Source organism: Sus scrofa, chromosome 7 (genome assembly GCF_054392235.1).
Source record: "Sus scrofa isolate SSC_HxYL_T2T_F1_AM1 chromosome 7, Sscrofa_HxYL_maternal_Yorkshire_Landrace_v2.0, whole genome shotgun sequence".
Lineage (NCBI taxonomy): Eukaryota > Metazoa > Chordata > Mammalia > Artiodactyla > Suidae > Sus > Sus scrofa.
The window spans coordinates 77,312,125-77,331,844 of NC_139389.1; the positions used below are offsets into that span (position 1 = coordinate 77,312,125).

Below are 19,720 nucleotides of genomic sequence, written 5' to 3' on the forward strand. Positions count from 1 at the left end.
CCTGCGGCATATGGAGGTTCCCAGGCTAGGGGTTGAATCGGAGCTGTAGCCCCCGGCCTACGCCAGAGCCACAGCAACATGGGATCCAAGCCGCGTCTGCAACCTACACCACAGCTCACGGCAACGCCGGATCGTTCGTTAACCCACTGAGCAAGGGCAGGGACTGAACCCGCAACCTCATGGTTCCTAGTCGGATTCGTTAACCACTGCGCCACGACGGGAACTCCCGTGATTTCTTTCTTAAGTAATTTCTTTTGGCTCTCCTCCTTGTTCCTTACCTGTATCAAAATCCAAGTAATGACAGGGATTCATTTCTCTCTCATGTGGCTCAGAGAAAACCACAGAGGTGCTCTCTACAGGCAAGGAGTTCTTGCTGTGGTGCGTACCCAGAAGGATTCTCCAATAGTGATGCTTTAACTTCACAACTGGTGTTTTTAAATCCTCTTCTTCCTGGCTGCAACCCCAGGGCACATGTGTGAAATGCTTGGCTAGTTCCCAGCTCATGGAAGATGCTTAGTCAGTGGTTGTTACAGTCATTATTTTTACTGATGCCCCAGGCCTGCTTTGAAATTACTGTTCTCTGGTTATATCTTTCTTTCTTTTTTTCTTTTGTCTGTCTGTCTATCTATCCATCCATCCAACCAACCATCTATCATGTGTCTGTACTATGGTCTCCAGAGAAATAGGAAACAGAATCAACAGTATGTATATATATATATATATCCAGACATACCCTGTCTTATTGCACTTTTTATTGTGCTTCGCAGATATTGCTCTTTTTTCTGTTTTGTTTTTTGTTTTTGTTTTTTTTTTTTAAACAAATTGAATGTTGTGGCAAACCTATGTCAAGCAAGTCTCTTGGTGCCATTTTTCTTTTCTTTTTTTTGGTGGGGGGTGGCGGGCTGTACCTGTAGCATATGGAAGTTGCCACGCCAGGGGTTCAATTGGAGACCTATGCCACAGCAACACGGGATCCAAGCCATGTCTGTGATCTATACCACAGCTCACAACAATGCCAGATCCCCAGCCCACCGAGTGAGGCCGGGTATCGAATATGCATCCTCATGGACAGTAGTTGGGTTCGTGACCTGCTGAGCCACAAGGGGAACTTCCTCTTTGTGGCATTTTTCCAATAGCACTTAGCTTACTTTTGTCTCTGGGTCACAGTTTGATAATTCTTGGAATATTTCTAATGTTTCACCATGATTGCTATGATGATCTGTGATTAGTGATCTTTGCTACTATTTAAAATTTTTGGTTTTGTATTTTTAAATTAAGATACATACTTTTTTAAGGCATAATGCTATGACACACCTAGTAGATCCCAATATAGTATGAACATAATTTTTATTGTATATAGTGGGAAACCAAAAGATTGATGTGACTGACTTTATTGCAATATTTGCTTTGTTGTGGTGGTCTAGATCAGCAGTCTCTCAAAGGTCTGCCTGTATACACATTTATATGTGATACAGTCTTACATATATAATATGTATATTACATATATGTGTGTGTGTATTATTATGAGTAGGTTGAGAAGTTGCAAGCTGGAGATCCTGGAAAGCTGGTGGTGTAATTGCAGTGTGAGTCTGAAGGCCTGAGAACCAGGGCAGTTGATGGTATAAGTTTCAGTCCAAGGGCAGGAGAAGACCATTGTCCTAGCTGAAGTAGGTGGGGAGCAAAGGGAGCAAATTCCTTCTTCCTCTGCCTTTTGTTCTATTCATGCCCTCAAGGGATTAGCTGATGCCCACACACACTGGGGAGGGCAATCTACTTGACTGAATCCACAGATTCAAATGCCAGTCTCATCAGGAAACACCCTCAGAGACATACCAGAAATAATGTTTAATGTGGACACTCCATGCCATGGCAGCATCAAGCTGAACAAAATTACTTGTCATGCTATTTGGTATGTGTGTGTATATTTACATATTCAGAATACGCACACATTATACGCACACACACCCCTACCCACACACCTACATGTAATCAGTTCTCTGAAGTAACTGCCAACTCCTGCTGGTTCCTCATCATACTTGGTATGTTCCTGGCTTTCCATATGGTCCGTATTAAGTTTTTATTACTTTAGCAACTCTTATATGAGGCAGAAATTTCTTAAGGAAGGATTAAGTGTAAGATCTTCATTATTTATTCTGTGTGTGTATGTGTATACTATTTATTCTGAGAGAAACTCATACCTTGGAGGTAAAATAGGCAGCACTTTTCCAGAGCACTTAGATTTTCTTATTTTTCTCCTTTAGACATAAATGAATATCACCAAAAGTTAAAGTGAGTGAAATGCTGAGCCCACTGTAGTTTTTGCCTGCTGATGACCACAAGGCCCATTTCTTTAGGTACAGAGGGCACCAGAGAAAGCATAAGACAGGAAAAGGCAGGTTGGCTGCAGTCTGACACCTGAGTTTCCCATGCTGACACAGCATTTCTAGTATTTGCCTCCTTACGGCAAGTGCTTTCATGTGGGAGGAGGCCAGCAGATCTTTTTATTATAGGAATATGTCTGTGGATGCTGTTCTTCATATATACCTATGCTCTTCTGCAGAGGAGATGCTTTCAGTAAGTGGGACTCATAAACGCGGTGGCAGGATCCAGCGTGGCTTTGAAAAAGAAAACTTGGAGAATTAGTAAGGCTTCTGCTTCAAGGTGATTTATGCTTATCCATGTCCCAGCAGTTCTTGAAATACCTGCTCTCTGATGGCTGATGGATAAGCATTTCCTTCACGTCATATTGGTACTTTTATAGTCAGGTGATGAAAAGGAGCATGGTGCTGGAAGTCTGACCTGCTTGTGCATATGTGAAGGTGCAATTTCCTGAGCTTTCTTATGGCCTGGCTCAGCTGTCCAAGGATGTCTCTGGTATCTCAGGAAGAAGGTACAACCCTGATTCTGAAGGACTACTGGCTGGGGTCAGGGCAGGACTGGTGCTGGTGTCACAGAGGAGAATTGAGCAGTTAAACTGGGCCACCTGGGAGCTCCTTCAGTCCTGAGCTTCTTCAATCTTATAGTTCCAGAAGTTTTTATTTGAGAGACTTAATAAGGCAATTATCCTGATGCTCTCTATTCACTTATTACCATCCTCTCTTTTTCTTTCTGTTAAAAGGAAATAACTTTATTAAAGTTATTGACAACAAGGACACAGCCTGAGGTCAGATGATCTGATGCTCTAAGTCCTTAGTGAGCAGGCACAGGGACATGGGGGTTAGAAGGTAAATGAAGTTGGAATATTTAGAAGCAAGTGGAAAAGCTCCCTTAATTTTGCATATCCTTGGGCATCTATTTTCTGGATATATTTGGGGTCAATCTATCAATCGTGGAGTTCCCTGTTGACATGAAAGGCGGGTTTGTGAGGAGGTAAAGGAAAGGAAGAAAACATAGCTGAGAAGGGCGTTTGCCTCCTTGATGTGGGAACTTATTTCTACATCTTATAAACTATTATCCCTATTTTTACCAACTTCAAATTGAAAGTGGTCTCTTTTTCACTCTTGCCTTTGGATGACTTTCCTCCTAAACACAAGCAGTTTATTAGAAATCTGATCACCAAATACTCTGGAGCCAAAGGATTGTTTCCGGGGCTGAATCTTGATGTCAGCACAAGGGTCCTGAGCCGTCAAACATTTCTCTGAATTCAAGGTGCCTGAATGCCGGGGCTCGTAAGGCTGAATTCTTGAGATGCAGGAGCTGCCTCTTGATGTCATGTTAGGATTCAGAGTCTGTGCTGAGGCAGATCCATGGGGTGTAGACACTGACAGTTTAGCCACATGGGCAGCCAGGAGAGAGGTGACAGCTGGTACACAGTACCCACATACAGCCCACACGGGGGATCATGTCACATGGGGCCAGGATGGGGGGCAGAGCAAATCAGAGGTGACATTTGGGAATGAGAAAATTGGTTGACTTATTTCCTTCCCTTCCTGTTACTACAGCATGGGGACAACTTGGGACATTTTGTGGTTCTTCCAGAGGAGATATTTGAACTGCTGCCTACAGAGAGGCGGTGAGGGTCCTACCTTCCTGACGGAGGGAGGAAGAAGATTGTGTACATAGAGGAGGACTGTGCCTTTGATACAATGTTTAGCAGCTGGCAGAGGTGCAGAATGGGCCAGAGAACTTTGCTGTCTGCAAAATCTTGCTCCTACTCCCAAGAGCCTGTGGCCACAGAAGGCGAATGGCACCGGAGTCTATAGGAAGGTCTTAGGTATATCCCTGATGTGGCCATGTGGAGCCCAAAAGCTGCAGAGCTGAGGGCCTTGCTCCTGGGTTCCTGTCTGTGAGAATCACTCCCAAGGCACTTACAGCACCTGGTGGCAGTAGAGGTCTCTATGGGACCAACCAGCAGCCCCCTGAATGGATGGCAGAGCCCTGCCCTCCAGAAATTTACGAAGTGGGATGTGGTTATAGCTGACGTGCACTGAGCTTTGGACCTTGTAACTACCACTTTCCTGGATTTTATGTCATTTTAATCGGCATAACAATCATATGAGGTTATAAAATTCTTTTGTCTTTGTAGAGGTGAGGAGTTGAAGCTTAGAGAAATTATTACCTGGGACCACATAGGCAATAAGAGATGAGGCTGGGATTGAGTTCAGGCAGTCTGGCTCCAAAGTTCAGTTGTAGATTAATATTTTTAAATAGAGACATTAGTATCAATCAGTGTAGTGCTGAGTAGCTGTTCTTAATTTTTTTCTAATGGTAAGATAGGGTAAAACCAGCTGTCCCTATACAAAGTATTCTGTGACAAATCCGATGACACTTTCTCCCCTTGATTCTCATCTAGGATGTCTGAATCTCAGGAGTGATAGGAACAGACTACAAATCAAAAGGTACTTGGATGTCAAGGGGACTAAAGAAGGGGAATTTCAAGAAGGGAGTAGACAACAATGTTAAATGCTATAGAGACAGGAAGTAAAATGGGAATTTAAAAGATCTTATCAGATTTGCAATTAGATTTTGTGAGCTGAAACAATCTATTATCCCCTGATATATCACAAGAGCTCTCCCCCCCATTCTCAATTTTAGTGAAATAAATAACACAATATGGTAGTAAACTCAAAATATATAAAAGTTAGACAATGCAAAGTCTCTAGGTCTCCCTCCCATCCCTGTACCCCAGGCACCCAGTTTCTTTCTAGGAAGTCAACACTGTTACCAATTGATATGTATCCTTCCTGAACTACTCTATGTAATAAGTAAGTGTATTCCTTTTTCTTTTTTACACGTAGAGTATTATACTATATGCAATACTTTGTACCTTAAAAAAACGAAACAACCGTAGTCTTGTAGACTGTTTGGTGACAGCACCGCAAGTGTTTCTTTATTAGTTTTGCAGCTGCACAGGGTTCCAAGGTTTGGTTCTGTTCTAATTATTTAATGAAGGTATGTTTTGAGCTGGCCCTAAGAAAGCACCAACATCTAGGAAAGATACTGGAAAGGTCTTTCTCCTACAAGGACAGAAAGGCAGCTATCTGAAGGAACTATATGGAGCTGAGGACCATTTATGTTTAGGGGTGCTTATCCCAAGTCTAATTGAATCCAAGAACTAGCTTACTTCTGAGGGGTGTTCTTACAAGGACCACCCTGCACTGTGATTTAGAAACTTTGTTTCTGAAAATGGTGTAACTTCTTAGACATTGGCTAGAAGAAGTCAAGACATTGTCTCCAATCTTTTGGGAAATGAGGGATGTTATAATTGTGTCTTTTTGACTTTGTAACTCTAGCATCCCCAGAGTATCTTGCACATAAGAGGCTTTTCATAAAAGTTTGTTTACTTGAATGAATGAATGAGAGCACATGGCCACATTGGATTTTTGAAGTAGAGTCAGTGAATGAGGGTTTGTGGCTAGAATCTTCATTCATCTATCATCTGTCCTGTCGAATGTTTACTTTAAGGACCAGCTTCTGCTAATCAGTCCTGGTTACTGGGCAAACTTATACAGTCTTTCCTCCAGCTCCTACGAACTGAACCAATTGTGGATCAAAAATATATTTTTTAAAAAATACGGAAAGTTCCAAAAAACAAAACTTGAATTTGCTGCATACTGGCAACTATTTACATGGTACTTACATTGTATAAGGTATTATAAGTAAACTAGAAATGATTTACAGTATAGAGGAGGATGCATATAGGTTACACGCAAATACTATATACAATTTTATACAAAGGACATTAGCATCTGCTGATTTTGGTGTCTATGGGGCTCTTGAAAACAATCCATCCACCGTCCCCAGAAACCTAGGGATAGCTATACCTAGAGAAGTTATCAGGCTGAAATAACTTGGTCAAAGTATCTCTAACCTCTATGTCCTCAAATTACTACTATCGTAATACCTCGAATTCCTCATTTCAAATGGAAAAGATATAGACTCTGTGCAGTACAAATTCCACCACTTACTAACCGAATGACCTTGGATAGTGGCTGAACTCTGAATTTATATTTCCTCATATGCAAAGAAGGAATAGTATTACCTGTTTTCTTAGGGGTTTTATTAGGATTAAACGAGCTAATATTTAAAACACATAGCAAAGTCCTTGTCTGATAATAGAAGCTTAAAGCTGTTGATTTGCTCTTCTTTGCTCTTCTGTTTCTCATAAAGTATGACCCATGCAACTGACCATTGCTGACTTTTAGTGTATGTTAATTTATAAATAAATTGGAATATAGATTTATAAATCAGTTTTCTGTGTTTGGCTGTAATCTTAGAATGTTAATGATGGTAAGGCACTTGAAGATTGTGTAATCCAAGCTTTTTGTTTTCGTTTTGTTTTGTTTATTGCTTTTAGGGCTGCACATGTGGCATATAAGTTCTCAGGCTAGGGGTCTAATCGGAGCTGCAGCTGCCACACCACAGCAATGCCAGATCTGAGCCATGTCTGTGAACTACAGCACAGCTCATGGCAAAACTGGATCCGTAACCCACTGAATGAGGCCAGGGATTGAACCCACATCCTCATGTTACTAGTCAGGTGGGTTACCACTGAGCCACAATGGGAACTCCAGTTTTTGCTTTTTATTTTTTAAGTAGAGGATACATGATCAGAAATTTGTGTGAACTGAATGATGTAAAACATTACTCAAAGAATTAACAACTACAAACATTTTAGCAGCACAAAAAGTAGTCCATAAACAGTTTTATTCTCAAGAAGGTTCATAATTTTAGGCCTAGTATATGTAATTAGCCAAATATAAAAAATCAGTGAGAATTCTTATATATTTAAAAGACTAGGGAGTTTTTGAATTGTAGCTTATATTCTACAGGCATATCTCAATTCTGAATCTACATTCATGTTCCTGAGTAGGTATAAGCATTGGTTTTAGCACTTCTGTGAAAGACAATGTGTTTTCTCAGAATTGGTTAGACCGATGTAGGTATGATTTCTAGAATTTGGCAACTATTTCATTGTTTTTTTTGTTTGTTTTCTGGTTTTTTTTTTTGTTTTTTTGTTTTTTTTTGCAAATGGTAGAAAGTCCTCTCAAACTGTCTTAAGCCAAAAAGTGAATGTAATGACTCAGGTAATTAGAAAAAAAGATTCAGGCATGTCTTAAGGCTGTCACTGTAAGTTTTTGGTCACAGAAAATATTTAGGAGTCATTTTTGTTTAAAGAGTTGACTTTTGGTTCATTAAAACTAGACTGAAAAAACCCAGGTCTTAACTTCAGTATATAAATTTTATTCTTCATATATGTCTAGAAAATTTTTAATATCAGACAGTGAATTTTTTGTTTCTAGTTCAATTGAGGTTTCTTTCTTTCTTTTTTTTAAATGGCTGCACCCACAGCATATTGAAGTCCTGGGCCAGGGATTGAATCCGAGCCATGGTGCCAGGCTGGGGATTTAACTGGTGCCTCTGCAGCGACCCAAGATGCTGCAGTCTGATTAACTCACTGCACCAAAGTGGGAACTCTGAGGTCTTTTTTATATCTTCTACATATATCTATTTTAAAATGCTTGGAGGTCCTTGGTGGGAATAATTGTTTTAATGTTTCAGCTCTGGCATTTCTAGGTCTGTTTCTATTGAGAATTTTTCTCTTCATTGTACTCTTTATTGTCCTATAATCTTATCTGGTAAGTTTGGACACTGTAACTTTTTATCTTCTTGGGGGCTTAGATATTTCTGTACTTCTCTATTCTTACTTTCTTGTACATGGTAAAGTTACTTAGAAACAATTTAATCCTTTTGAGTCTTGCTTTTAAGGTTCCTTAGGTAAGACCTCAAGAGCATTTAGTTGGGCTAATTTCCTCCATGACTGAGGTAAAAACACTTCTTGAGTACTTGACATTCCCCATGAATTGGGTATTGGGTATTGGGAACACACCCTATTTGTGGGCTAACAATTGTTCCTGCTCTTGTGTTAACTCTGAGGTAGTTATTTCCCTGGGCTTGGGCAGTTTCCTTACACACTTGCACTGACCAGTATTCATCTGACCCTCTGAAGATCTCTAGAACTCTCTTCCTGTGTAGCTTTCTTCTTTCCATTACTCCACCCTATGACTGCAAACTGCCTTGACCTTCCCAGCTGTCCAACTCTGTCTCAACTGAGAGACCTGAAAATAGTCTCTTTAAGAAATAAGCTGAGCAATTATAGGGCTCATCTTGCTAAGTTTCTCTTCTCTTAGGGATCATTGTTCTGTGCTGACATCCATTATCTGAAAATCACCGTTTCTTAAGTTTTGTCTGGTTTACATTTCTTTGGCTCTCAAAAGATGTTTAAATAATCTGCTGGATTTTACTGTCTGTCTCTGGCTCCAACACTCAGATTATACTAATGATAGAGTGGGGGGTTCAAATGATGTCATTAGGATGTCTTTGGGCTCCGTATTGGCTTCATTCTCACGTGTCACATGGCAGTATTTACAGCCTCATGTTTAAACATCTCCAGTTTAAGTGTAGCAGCAAAGAGAGTACTTCTGCAGGAGTCTAATTGCCTCTCCTCGGTTGGGTTTACTTATCTATCCTGTAACCATTTACTATTGTCAGGAATGCTGTCAGCTCCACCTGAGCCATACAGATGAAAGGAAAGGAAGAAAAGATCAGGGTGACAAAAATTAGGGAAAACGATGTTGGCAGAAAAATCAACATACGTTATTTATGATAGTCATGTAGTCATGGTCCTTTCTTAGTCCTAGAATTGATGTAGTTCTCTTTGATTCTTAGGATACTTGAAACAGAGAGCTTGCTTTTAGCTCAATCTGCTTTCTTTTGAAATTGAGCCATATGGAGCGGTTGATGCTTGATAATTTAGAATCATCCTGAGGTTTCCATTATAAAAGCAGCTACCGTCATTTAAAACCCAGTACACATTCGTCAACACCCAGACATTTCTTTGGATATAAACTTTTGAGACTCCCGATTCTGTTGAACCCTGGGCAATTCAACAAAGTGAAGTTGAATGGTCCCTAGTTCTGTTAATTCTATGTCTGTTTTATTGTGGTTGCCACAACAAACCAGACATTCAGTTTCCAGTGTTCTTTAGTCATATGTCACCTCAGTACAATCTCATCAGCCTCTGGAGTCAGGTTGCTCTATGCCTAGCAATTTTAAAAAATTGAGAAAAAATTTGTCCAAATGCCCGTGGTGTGATGATTTGGCTCTATTTAGGTAAATTATAATCTCCACACAGCTTCAACCTCTTTTAACTATTACCTAAAAATGGCTAAATTTTAAGGGAATGAGTTGAAAATTTACAATATTGAGCACACTAGGATGGGAGTCTGTCTTCCAATTTGTCACAGTTATGACTTGATGGTGATGAAATGGAAGCTTTCATTTCAGGGCAAATTTCCGTTTTGACTTGAATTTCTGCAGCTCTTTTTTATTTTGCCTTTTCCCAACTGACCTTTCCCATGTTTATGCCAAACTACTCAAATTCTTTCATATGGGAGGCTAAGTCTGCTGGTTCCTTATGAGCTCAGTGGTAGGGAGTGCGTTTTGTTGAGCATCCTGAGCTGGCCAGTTCATGTGTGCTGCATTGCCTGGAGGGTGCCTGCTCTGTACCCATGCTGGGTTACCCAGACCAGGACAGATGGGACTAAACTATGGACTGTTTGAGAAAAAACAAAGTTTCTCTGGCTTTTTTTTTTTCCCCTTCATTTTAGACTCGCAGCCATGGCTGTTGGAAGTTCCCAGGCTAGGGATTGGATTGGAGCTACAGCTGCCGGCCTACACCACAGCAGCATGGTATCTGAGCTGTGTCTGTGACCATAGCTCATGGCAACACCAGATCCTTAACCCACTGATCAAGGCCAGGGATCAGACCCGCATCTTCATGGATACCAGTCAGATTCATTTTCGCTGTGTCATAAGGTAAACTCCTAGGATATCAACCTATCTACCTATATGTATTTTTAAAGGCCTCAAATCTTTATAGTATCTATCATCTATCTATCCATATGTATTTTTAAAGGCCTCAAATCTTTATAGTCTCACAGAAAGGTTTCTATCTCAGAACCTTGGCAATGACCTTTTATGTGAACTTAAGGCAAGCCTGAAAGAAATTACTGCACGTTCAGAGACTACTTTTCCAACCCATTTTAAACTGCACAAAGATAACAGGAAGAGACCACTTCCTTTTGTCTCTCATGTAGTTTTAACATATTAACATGTTCTTAAATTAACTATTTAGAGCCTGACTTCTCCAATACTGAGGAAACAGGGACACTGCTTTTGCTCTTCTGTAGCTTATCATCTCAATCAGCTGTGTTGTCTCTGCATAATGTTCTGTCCTGAAGCCCTGAGCACCAACCACTTTGACAAATGTAGTGCAATGGATTGAATGTTTGTGTCTTCCACAAATTCATATGCTGAGGCCTCAACCCCAGTGTAATGATAGTAAAGGCCTTGGGTGGTACCTGGGCTTGGATGAGATCATAGGGGTGGTACCCCCATGATGGGATTGGTGCCTTCAAAAGGGGATGAAGGGACCAGAGCTCTCACTCTACTTCTACCATGTAGGGATACAAGAAAATGACTGCCTGCAAACCAGGAAGAAGGTTCTCACCAGATAATGGATCTGCTGGGACCATGATCTTAGAATTTCCAACATCCAGAACTGTGAGAAATACATGTTTGTTGGTTAAGCCACCCAATCCATGGTAATTTGTTATGGTAGCCCAAACATACATCCCAGGACTAGGCCAGATTAGCCAACCACTACACAACTAGAATTATTTTTCTTGACCTGTGCTTTGGCATGATGGCACTGATGCATTGTGGATGGGGGTGCAGAATGTTTATTATCAGGATGTTGCCTGTAATGCTCCAGATTCCTCTTGATGAGGCTCATTAGGAGGAAAAGCTCCCTGACCTTTATAATAGGAACAGTTTGTTTTTCCAGAGTAGTTGGTTTGCTTTTATCTTATGACTGCCCTGGGCTATATGATGGATCAACATTTCTTCTCAGTGCTGCACCCCAGGCAGATAGGAAGGTTAGAACCAAATTTAACACTCACTTGTACATATTTTTAGAACTTTACAGGATAAATGGTTTGTATCTTTCCACTCTAGATGTTGTTAATGTTTGATTTTGACATTTATAAAGGAGAGACGATGTGATAAAATGTACATAGGTGTGCCAGAGGGAGAAAAGACATTTAAAGTGGCTTTAAAATCTTCACATTAAAATCTAGAGGTGTATTTCCCGCTGTAACACAGCAGGTTAAGGATCTGGTGGTGTCACTGCAGTGGCTTGAGTTGCTGCTGTGATGCAGGTCTGATTCCTGGCCCAGTAACATCCATGTGCTGCGGACACGGCAAAAGGGAAACAAACTATGTTAAGGTAATTTTATGATTAAAATACGTATGTGTAGCAGAGTCATGAGCAAATCGAATAATACTTGTGTATTCTTAAACTTGCACTAGCTTCAATCATATTAATTATATTAGTATTTTAACATTATATTTAGACAGTTTTCCTTCTGAAGCAACTTCTTTCTCACTTGTCAAACATAATAGGAGAGAGAATGTACGATGTTAAAATTTATTTCTGAAATGCTTTATTCTTTTAATCAGTACACATTATATTAAGTATAGAATTTCCTGAAAAATTAACAAATAACTCTAAACTTCACCGTTAGGACTTTGATATGGAGAAGGAAACATCGGGCTCTTTTTACATTTATCCAAGTTCTATGTAGATTCTCATGTTAGGTCCTACATTATTTTTGTCCAAGTTGTGACAGCTAAAACAAAATGAAACATAAAATCATAAATGTTACCTTTTTTTAAAATCACAAAAGAAACTTATGCATTTAATCATATTTATAAAGACCTTAAATGCACACTTTATCATGGTAAAAATTCAGGCTATTTCATTCATCACATTTTTAAAACAACAGAATATCACCACTAACTCAAATGTTTAAGATTCATGATATTTAAAAAACTCATGGCAAAAAATATGAATAAATATTATAGGTGCAAATTCAATTAATTGAAAATAAAAACCTGAGAATAAAAAAGGCCCCCTCCCCTACAGTATCTGTTAACTTTATCAAGAGAAACTATTCCTTAGCCCAGATATTCATAGCTCATAGATTCATAGTTTAGGATCACAGCTAAGTGCAAAACTTCCCCAGAACTCAACCTAAAGAAATTATATTCCAAAATCACTTTGCACTTTGAAAGATACTAGCCCTCCTCATCTCAAAATTTCTCACGGAATCCTAATTTCTGTAGAAATCTGCATATGCCTTCTTTCTTGGTTCAGCCACAGAAAACTTAGAGAAAGCTGCAACTCCCAGGGACACAATGAATTAACTCAGTATGAAAAATGTAACGAAAAATGTCGTGTGTGACTTCCCTGCTGACAGTTCACTTTTTAAATATATTTTAATGTATTTCTAAAATAAATCAGAAATATATTTAATATTTCTAAAAGTTCATTAAGAGGAAAGGAAAAGGCTTTCAAACCTGAAAAGCTAGGTAAACTCCTACTGGACCAAGTCTCTCAGAGACAGAAATGATAAACTTTAAACAAATAGAAAAAACAACTACCTGAAGGCATGGAGAGCAACTGAAAGCAGGCAGGTTCTATTACAGAATCAACATTTGGAAGGAAGAATAGCACTAGCTGAGATTTCTGGTTCTGCTCCTCTTAGTCTGAAGGCAGGCCGCCGCTGGAGCTATACTGACAGTGAAAATGTACAGAAAACTTGCAGGCTTTCTGGTCTGAAGTTTGGGAGCAACTAAAGCCACTGGAAAGTGAGAGGGAAATCCTGGAGAGGGCTGGTGTGAGTGAGCACTAAATTCTGTACAGACTTTTTCTAAATCTATGGTGAAATCTTGAACCACTCCTGAATGAGAGGGACTAAGATCTGAGCTGCTCCCCAAAAGACAGGTTTTTATTTTATTTTATTGGAGTACACTTCTTACAATGCTGTATTAGTTTTGGGTGTATAGCAAAGTAAATCAGTTATACATATATAAAGATCCATTCTTTTTTCCCATATAGGTTATTATAAACTACTGAGTAGATTTTCTCTATGCTATAAGTAGGATCTTATTAACTACCTATTTTATACAGTAGCATTCTATGTTATTCTCATTCTCCTAATTTATTCCTCCTGCCACAGTTTCCCTTGTGGTAACCCTAAGTTGGATTTGGAAAGCTGTGAGTTTGTTTCTGTGAACTTGTTTTGTTAATAAGTTCTCTTGAATCCTTTTAAAAATTAGATTCTACGTAAGGTGAAATCATATGATATCTTTCTCTGACTCACTTCACATAGTATGATAATGTGTAGGTCCATTAATGTTGCTAGAAATGGCCATTATTTTGTTCTTTTTATGACTGAATAATATTCCATTGTATACATGTACCTTTAGCCATTTCTCTATAGATGGATATTTAGGTTGTTTCCATGTCTTGGCTATTGTAAACAGTGCTGTAATGAACATTTGGGGTGCATGTCTCTTTTCAAATTAAAGTTTTCTCTGTATATAGGCCCAGCAGTAGGTTGCTGGATCATATGGTAGTTCTATTTTTAGTTTTTTAAGGACCTCCATAGTGGCCATACCAATTTAAATTCCCACCAGCCAACAGTGTAAGAGTGTTTCCCTTTCTCCACACTCTCTCCAGCATTTACTGTTTGCAGACTTTTTGATGATGGCCATTCTGACTGGTGTGAGGTGATATATATACTTCATTATAGTTTTGACTTGCATTTCTCTAATAATTAGTGATGCTGAGCATCATTCATGTATTTTTTTTTGGCTATCTTCTTTGGAGAAATGTGTATTTAGATCTTCTGCCCATATTCTGATTGGGTTTTTTTTTGCTATTAAGCTGCATGAGAAGTTTGTATATTTTGGAGTTTAATCCCTTGTCAGTTGCTTCATTTGTGAACATTTTCTCCCCCTCAATGGGTAGTCCTTTTGTTTTCTTTCTTTCTTTTTTTTAATGGTTTCCTTTCCTGTCAAATAGCCTTTAAGTTTATTTAGCTACCATTCGTTTATTTTTTTTTTACTTTCATTACTCTAGGAGGTGGATCAAAAAAGATACTGCTGTGATTTATGTCAACAAGTGTCCTGCCTATGTTCTCCTCTAGGGGTTTTATAATTTGGTTTTAAATTTAGGTCTTTAATCAATTTTGAGTTTACATTTAGGTCTTTAATAATCAATTTTGAGTTTATTTTTGTGTATGGTATTAGAGAGTATTTTAATTTCATTCTTTTGCACGTAGCTGTCCAGTTTTCCCAGCACCACTTATGAAAGAGACTGACTTTCTTCCACTGTATATTCTTGCCTCCTTTACCAGATTAGTTGATCATAGGTGTGTGGGTTTAATTCTGGGCTTCCTAGCCTGTTACTGTGTCAGTACCACAGTGTTTTGATGACTGAAACTTTATAATATAGTCTGAAGTCAGGCCTATTGGAACTGGAATTGGGTTCTTCCAGTTCCAATTTTCTTTCTAATGATTGCTTTGGATATTTGAGGTCTTTTATGTTTCCATATAAATTAAAATTGTTTTTATTCTATGAAGAATGCCACTGATAATTTGATAGGGATTGCACTGAATCTGTAGATTGTTTTGGGTAGTAGAGACTTTTTTTTTTTTTTTTTGCCTTTTTTGTCTTTTTAGGGCTGCACCCACGGCACGGCATATGGAGAGTCCCAGGCTAGGGGTCTTATTGGAGCTACAGCTGCTGGCCTACACCACAGCCACAGCAATGCCAGATCCTTAACCCACTGAGCAAGGCCAGGGATCAAACCTGCAACCTCATGGTTCCCAGGTGGATTTGTTTCTGCTGCACCATGACAGGAACTCCAGTAGAGTCATTTTGACAATACGGAGTCTTCCAACCCAAGACCATCGTATATCTTTCCATCTGTTTGTGTCACATTTGATTTCTTTCATCAGCGTCTTTTAGTTTTCAGAGTACAGGTTCTTTTGTCTCTTTAGATAGGTTTATTCCTTGGTGTTTTGTTCTCTTTGCTGCAAAGGGAAATGGGATTATTTCCTTAATTTCTCTTTCTGATCCTTCACTGTTAGTATACAGAAATGCAAGAGATTTCTGTGTATTAATTCTGTATCCTGCAACTTTACTGAATTCACTGATGAGCTCTAACAGTTTCCTGGTAGCATCTTTATCATGCCATCTGCAAACAGTGATAGTTTTATTTCTTTTTTCCAATTTGGAGTCCTTTTATTTCCTTTTCTTCTCTGGTTTTCGTGGCTAGTACTTCCAATCCTATCTTAAATGAAAGTGGTGAGTGTGGACATCCTTGTCTTGTTCCTGATCTTAGTGGAAATGCTTCAGCTTTTCACCACTGAGAATAATGTTAGCTGTGGGTTTGTCATATATAGCTTTTATTATGCTGAGGTATGTTCCCTCTATGCCTAGTTTCTGGAGAGTTTTTTTTTTTTTTTTTTTTTTAATCATAAATGGGTGTTGAATTTGTCAAAAGCTTTTTCTGCATCTATTGAGATGATCATATGGTTTTATGCTTCAATTTGTTAATCGCACTGATTGATTTGGGTATTTTAAAGCATCCTTGTAACCTTGGGATAAATCTCAACTGATCATGATGTATAAATCTTCTAATGTATTGTTGGATTTGGTGTACTAATTTTTCTTGAGGATTTTTGGGTCTATGTTTATCAGTGATATTGGTCTTTAATTTTCTTTTTTATGTGTTATCTTTGACTGGTTTTGGTATCAGGATGATGGCAGCCTCACAGAATGAGATGAGGAGTGTTCCTTCCTCTGCATTTTTTTGGCAGAGTTTCAGAAGGTGTTAACCCTTCTCTAAATGTTTGATAGAATTCATCTGTGAAGTCATCTAGCCCTGGAATTTTATTTGTTGAAAGTCTTTTAATCACAGTTTCAATTTCAGTACTTGTGATTGGTCTGTTCATTTTTCTTCTTGGTCTTGGAAGGTTGTACCTTTCTAAGAATCTGTCCATTTTGTCTAGGTTGTCCCTTTTTTTGGCATATAGTTGTGTTAGTAGTCTATGATCCTTTGTATTTCTGTGGTGTCAGTTGTAACTTCTTTTCCATTTCTAATTTTATTGAGACCTCTCCCTTTTCTTTCTTGAGTCTGGATTGAGGTTCATCAATTTTGTTTATCTTTTTAAAGAACTTCTCAATGATCTTTTCTATTGTTTTCTTCATCACTATTTCCTTTATTTTTTTGCTCCAATCTTTATGATTTCTTTCTTTCTACTAACTTTGGGTTTTGTTTGTTCTTGCTCTAGTTACTTGAAGTGTAAGGTAAGGTTGTTTGATACTTTTCTTGTTTCCTGAGATAAGACTGTACTGCTAGAAACTTCATTCCTAGAACTGCTTTTGCTGGGTCCTGTAGGTTTTGGATCATTATGTTTTCAATTGTCTCTAGGTTTTTTTTTTTTTTTCTTTTTTTACTCTTTAATTCCTTCAGTGATCCATTGGTTGTTTAGCCTTCGGGTGTGTGTTTTTTTCTTGTAGTTGACTTCTGGTCTCATAGCATTGTGGTCAGAGAAGATGCTTGATATAATTTCAATTTTCTTAAATTTACTGAGGCTTGATTTATGGCTCAAGATGTGATCTATCCTGGAGAATGTTCTGGGTGCACTTGAGAAGAATGTATATTCTGCTGATTTTGGATGGAATGTTCTTTAATATCATTTAAAGTCTGTCTGGTCTACTGTGTCATTTGAGGACTGTATTTCCTTCCTGATTTTCTGTCTGGATGATCCATTGCTGTAAGTAGGGTGTTAAAGTCCTCCACTATATTTCTCTTTTCCAAAAATTTAAACTTCAGGTCTGATTAATACTCTTTAAAGAAACAGAAATCAGTTCCAAAACATAACATTTACAATGCAAAAGATACAATGTAAAAGATACAACCTAAAATTAGTAAATATATGAAGAAACAGGAAAATGGGAGCCAATCTTTAAATGGAAAAACAATGGAGACCAGCAGTGAGACGACCCATGTAAGGTAGTTGAAAGATCAGGTTTTAAAAGCAGCCAGGACAATATCCTCAATGCTCACAATGAATGAGAAATAAGAAATCTCAGAAAAATGCAAACTATGTTTTAAAAAACTCCTGAAAATTCTAGATCTGGTAAAAACATCAAACAGCAATATGGAGAGAGCAGAACTAAAACGTAGTGAATCTGAAGACACAGCAACTGAAGTATAGACTTTAAAGAACAGAATCCTCAGGGATTTGTTAGACACTATAAAAAGTTAGTTATGTAAATGGAATCTCCAAAGGGGAGGAGAAAGAAAACTGGACATAAAAATATGTGAAGAAATAACAGCTGAAAATTCCTAAATTTGGTGAAGGTATAAACTTAGAGATTCAAGAAAGCTCAGTGACTCCCAAGCAAGATACACAGAAGTCACGCCTAGATACATCATAATTAAATTGCTGAAAACCAAAGATAATATTTTGAAAACAGCTGGAAATAGATTAAACATTTCATATAAAGTTACAGTGCTTTGAAGGACTTCCATCAGAAACAAAGAAGGGCAGAAGACACTGGAATAACATCTTTAAAGTGTTGAAAAACTGACAATCTAGGATTCCGTATCCACCAAAAATATTCTGTATTCTTATCATTAAAGAATGAAGGTAAATTAAAGACATTTTCATCTAACAGAAAATTAAGAGGACTCACTGTTAGCACACCTGAGCTACAATGAATGCTATAACAAGTTTTTCAGTCAACAGAAATTAAAATCTATACATAGTGATAAAGAGCACTGGAAATCATACCTGTATACATGCAAAAGATCTATGTCTTTACATACACAACTATTTGAAGCACAAATGATAACACTGTCCACTGTCTTGTGAGGTCAATGATGTATGCAGATGGAAAATATGATGATCACAGCACAAATGCTTAATGTCTATAATGTCTAAGTTGCAAGGTTTCTACATTTAATGCAAGTGGCGTAGTAGCCAGTCTATGAACAGTTAAAGATGTATATTAATGGGATCTCTAGAGGAACCCTAAATTAATAAAACAATTTATAGCTAAAAAAAAAAATCTGTGGATGAATTAAAGTGGAATTCTAAAAAGTGTTCAAATAATACAAAGAAAGGCAGGAAAGGAGGACCAGAGAAAATAGTAAAATGATAGACCTAAATCCAAATCATATTAATAATTTCATTAGATGTTAGTACAATAGATTACAATTAAAAGAGAAATTGTCAGAGTGGTTTAAAAAAAGCACAATAAGATCCAGATATATTCCACCTACAAGATACACACTTTACTTTCAACTCATATATGAATTTATATTTAAACATGCTGTAAGTATAAGAAGGCTAGGATGGCTATATTAATAACTGATAAAGTAGACTTTGAGACAGAAAGCATTACCAGATATGTAGAGTAATAGTATATAATGACAAAAGAGTCCATTTATCAGGAATATAGAACAATCAAAATCTGTATGTACTGAATAACAGAACTAAAAAATGGAAAAAGCAGAAATTGGAGTTCCTGTCATGGCGCACTGGTTATCAAATCCGACTAGGAACCATGAGGTTGCGGGTTTGATCCCTGCCCTTGCTCAGTGGGTTAACGATTCGGCATTGCCATGAGCTGTGGTGTAGGCTGCAGATGTGGCTTGGATCCCGTGTTGCTGTGGCTCTGGCATAGGCTGGCAGCTACAGCTCCAATTAGACCCCTAGCCTGGGAACCTCCATATGCCACAGGAGCGGCCCAAGAAATGGCGAAAAGACAAAAAAAAAAAAAAAAAAAAAAAAAAGAAAGAAAAGAAAAAGCAGAAATTGATAGAACTAAAGGAAGAAATAATCCCACAATCATAGTTGGGAGATTTTAATACCAGTCTTTCAGTATCTGATAGAACTAGATAAAAAAACAAGTGCGAGAATCTAAGTAATGCTATCAACAACCTTGACCAAAGTAATGTTTATAGAACTCTTCCCTCAACTTCTGCATAATGCACATTCTTTTTAAAGTACATATGGAGTGCTTAGCAAGATGGGCCATATGTTGGGCCAGGAAAGGGATTTAATAAATTTTGCAATAATGAAGCCATGTACAGAATGTCATATGACAACAAAGGAATTAAATTAGAAATCAATCAGATATCTAGAAAACCCACAAACACTTGAAATGACAAAAGATCTCTCTATAAATGAGGTAAAGAATAAACCACCAGGTAAATTTAAAATATTTCAAACAATGATAACAAAAATATATCAACATTTGTGGAATGTGGCTAAAGCAGTGTTTAGCAAGAAA

The 19,720-nt window shown here is 38.0% G+C and overlaps 1 protein-coding gene across 13 annotated transcripts in view; it reads right to left on the reverse strand.

The window, feature by feature from the left end:
* The window catches only part of SCFD1 (sec1 family domain containing 1), a 157,636-nt gene that overhangs the window by 36,791 nt on the left and 101,125 nt on the right, over positions 1–19,720 (reverse strand). For 3 of the 13 annotated variants that reach the window (XM_021099906.2, XM_021099903.2, XM_084969027.1), the window contains one exon: positions 11,989–12,191. The exons of 8 other annotated variants lie outside the window; for them this stretch is intronic. In XM_021099906.2, coding sequence (XP_020955565.1) covers positions 12,168–12,191 — 24 coding nt within the window. In that variant the 3' untranslated portion in view covers positions 11,989–12,167. Of the gene's footprint in view, positions 1–11,988; positions 12,192–14,458; positions 15,128–16,815; positions 19,145–19,720 lie in introns of those variants that run through there. 2 more of the 13 variants (XR_014810668.1, XR_014810667.1) reach the window with 2 other exon arrangements.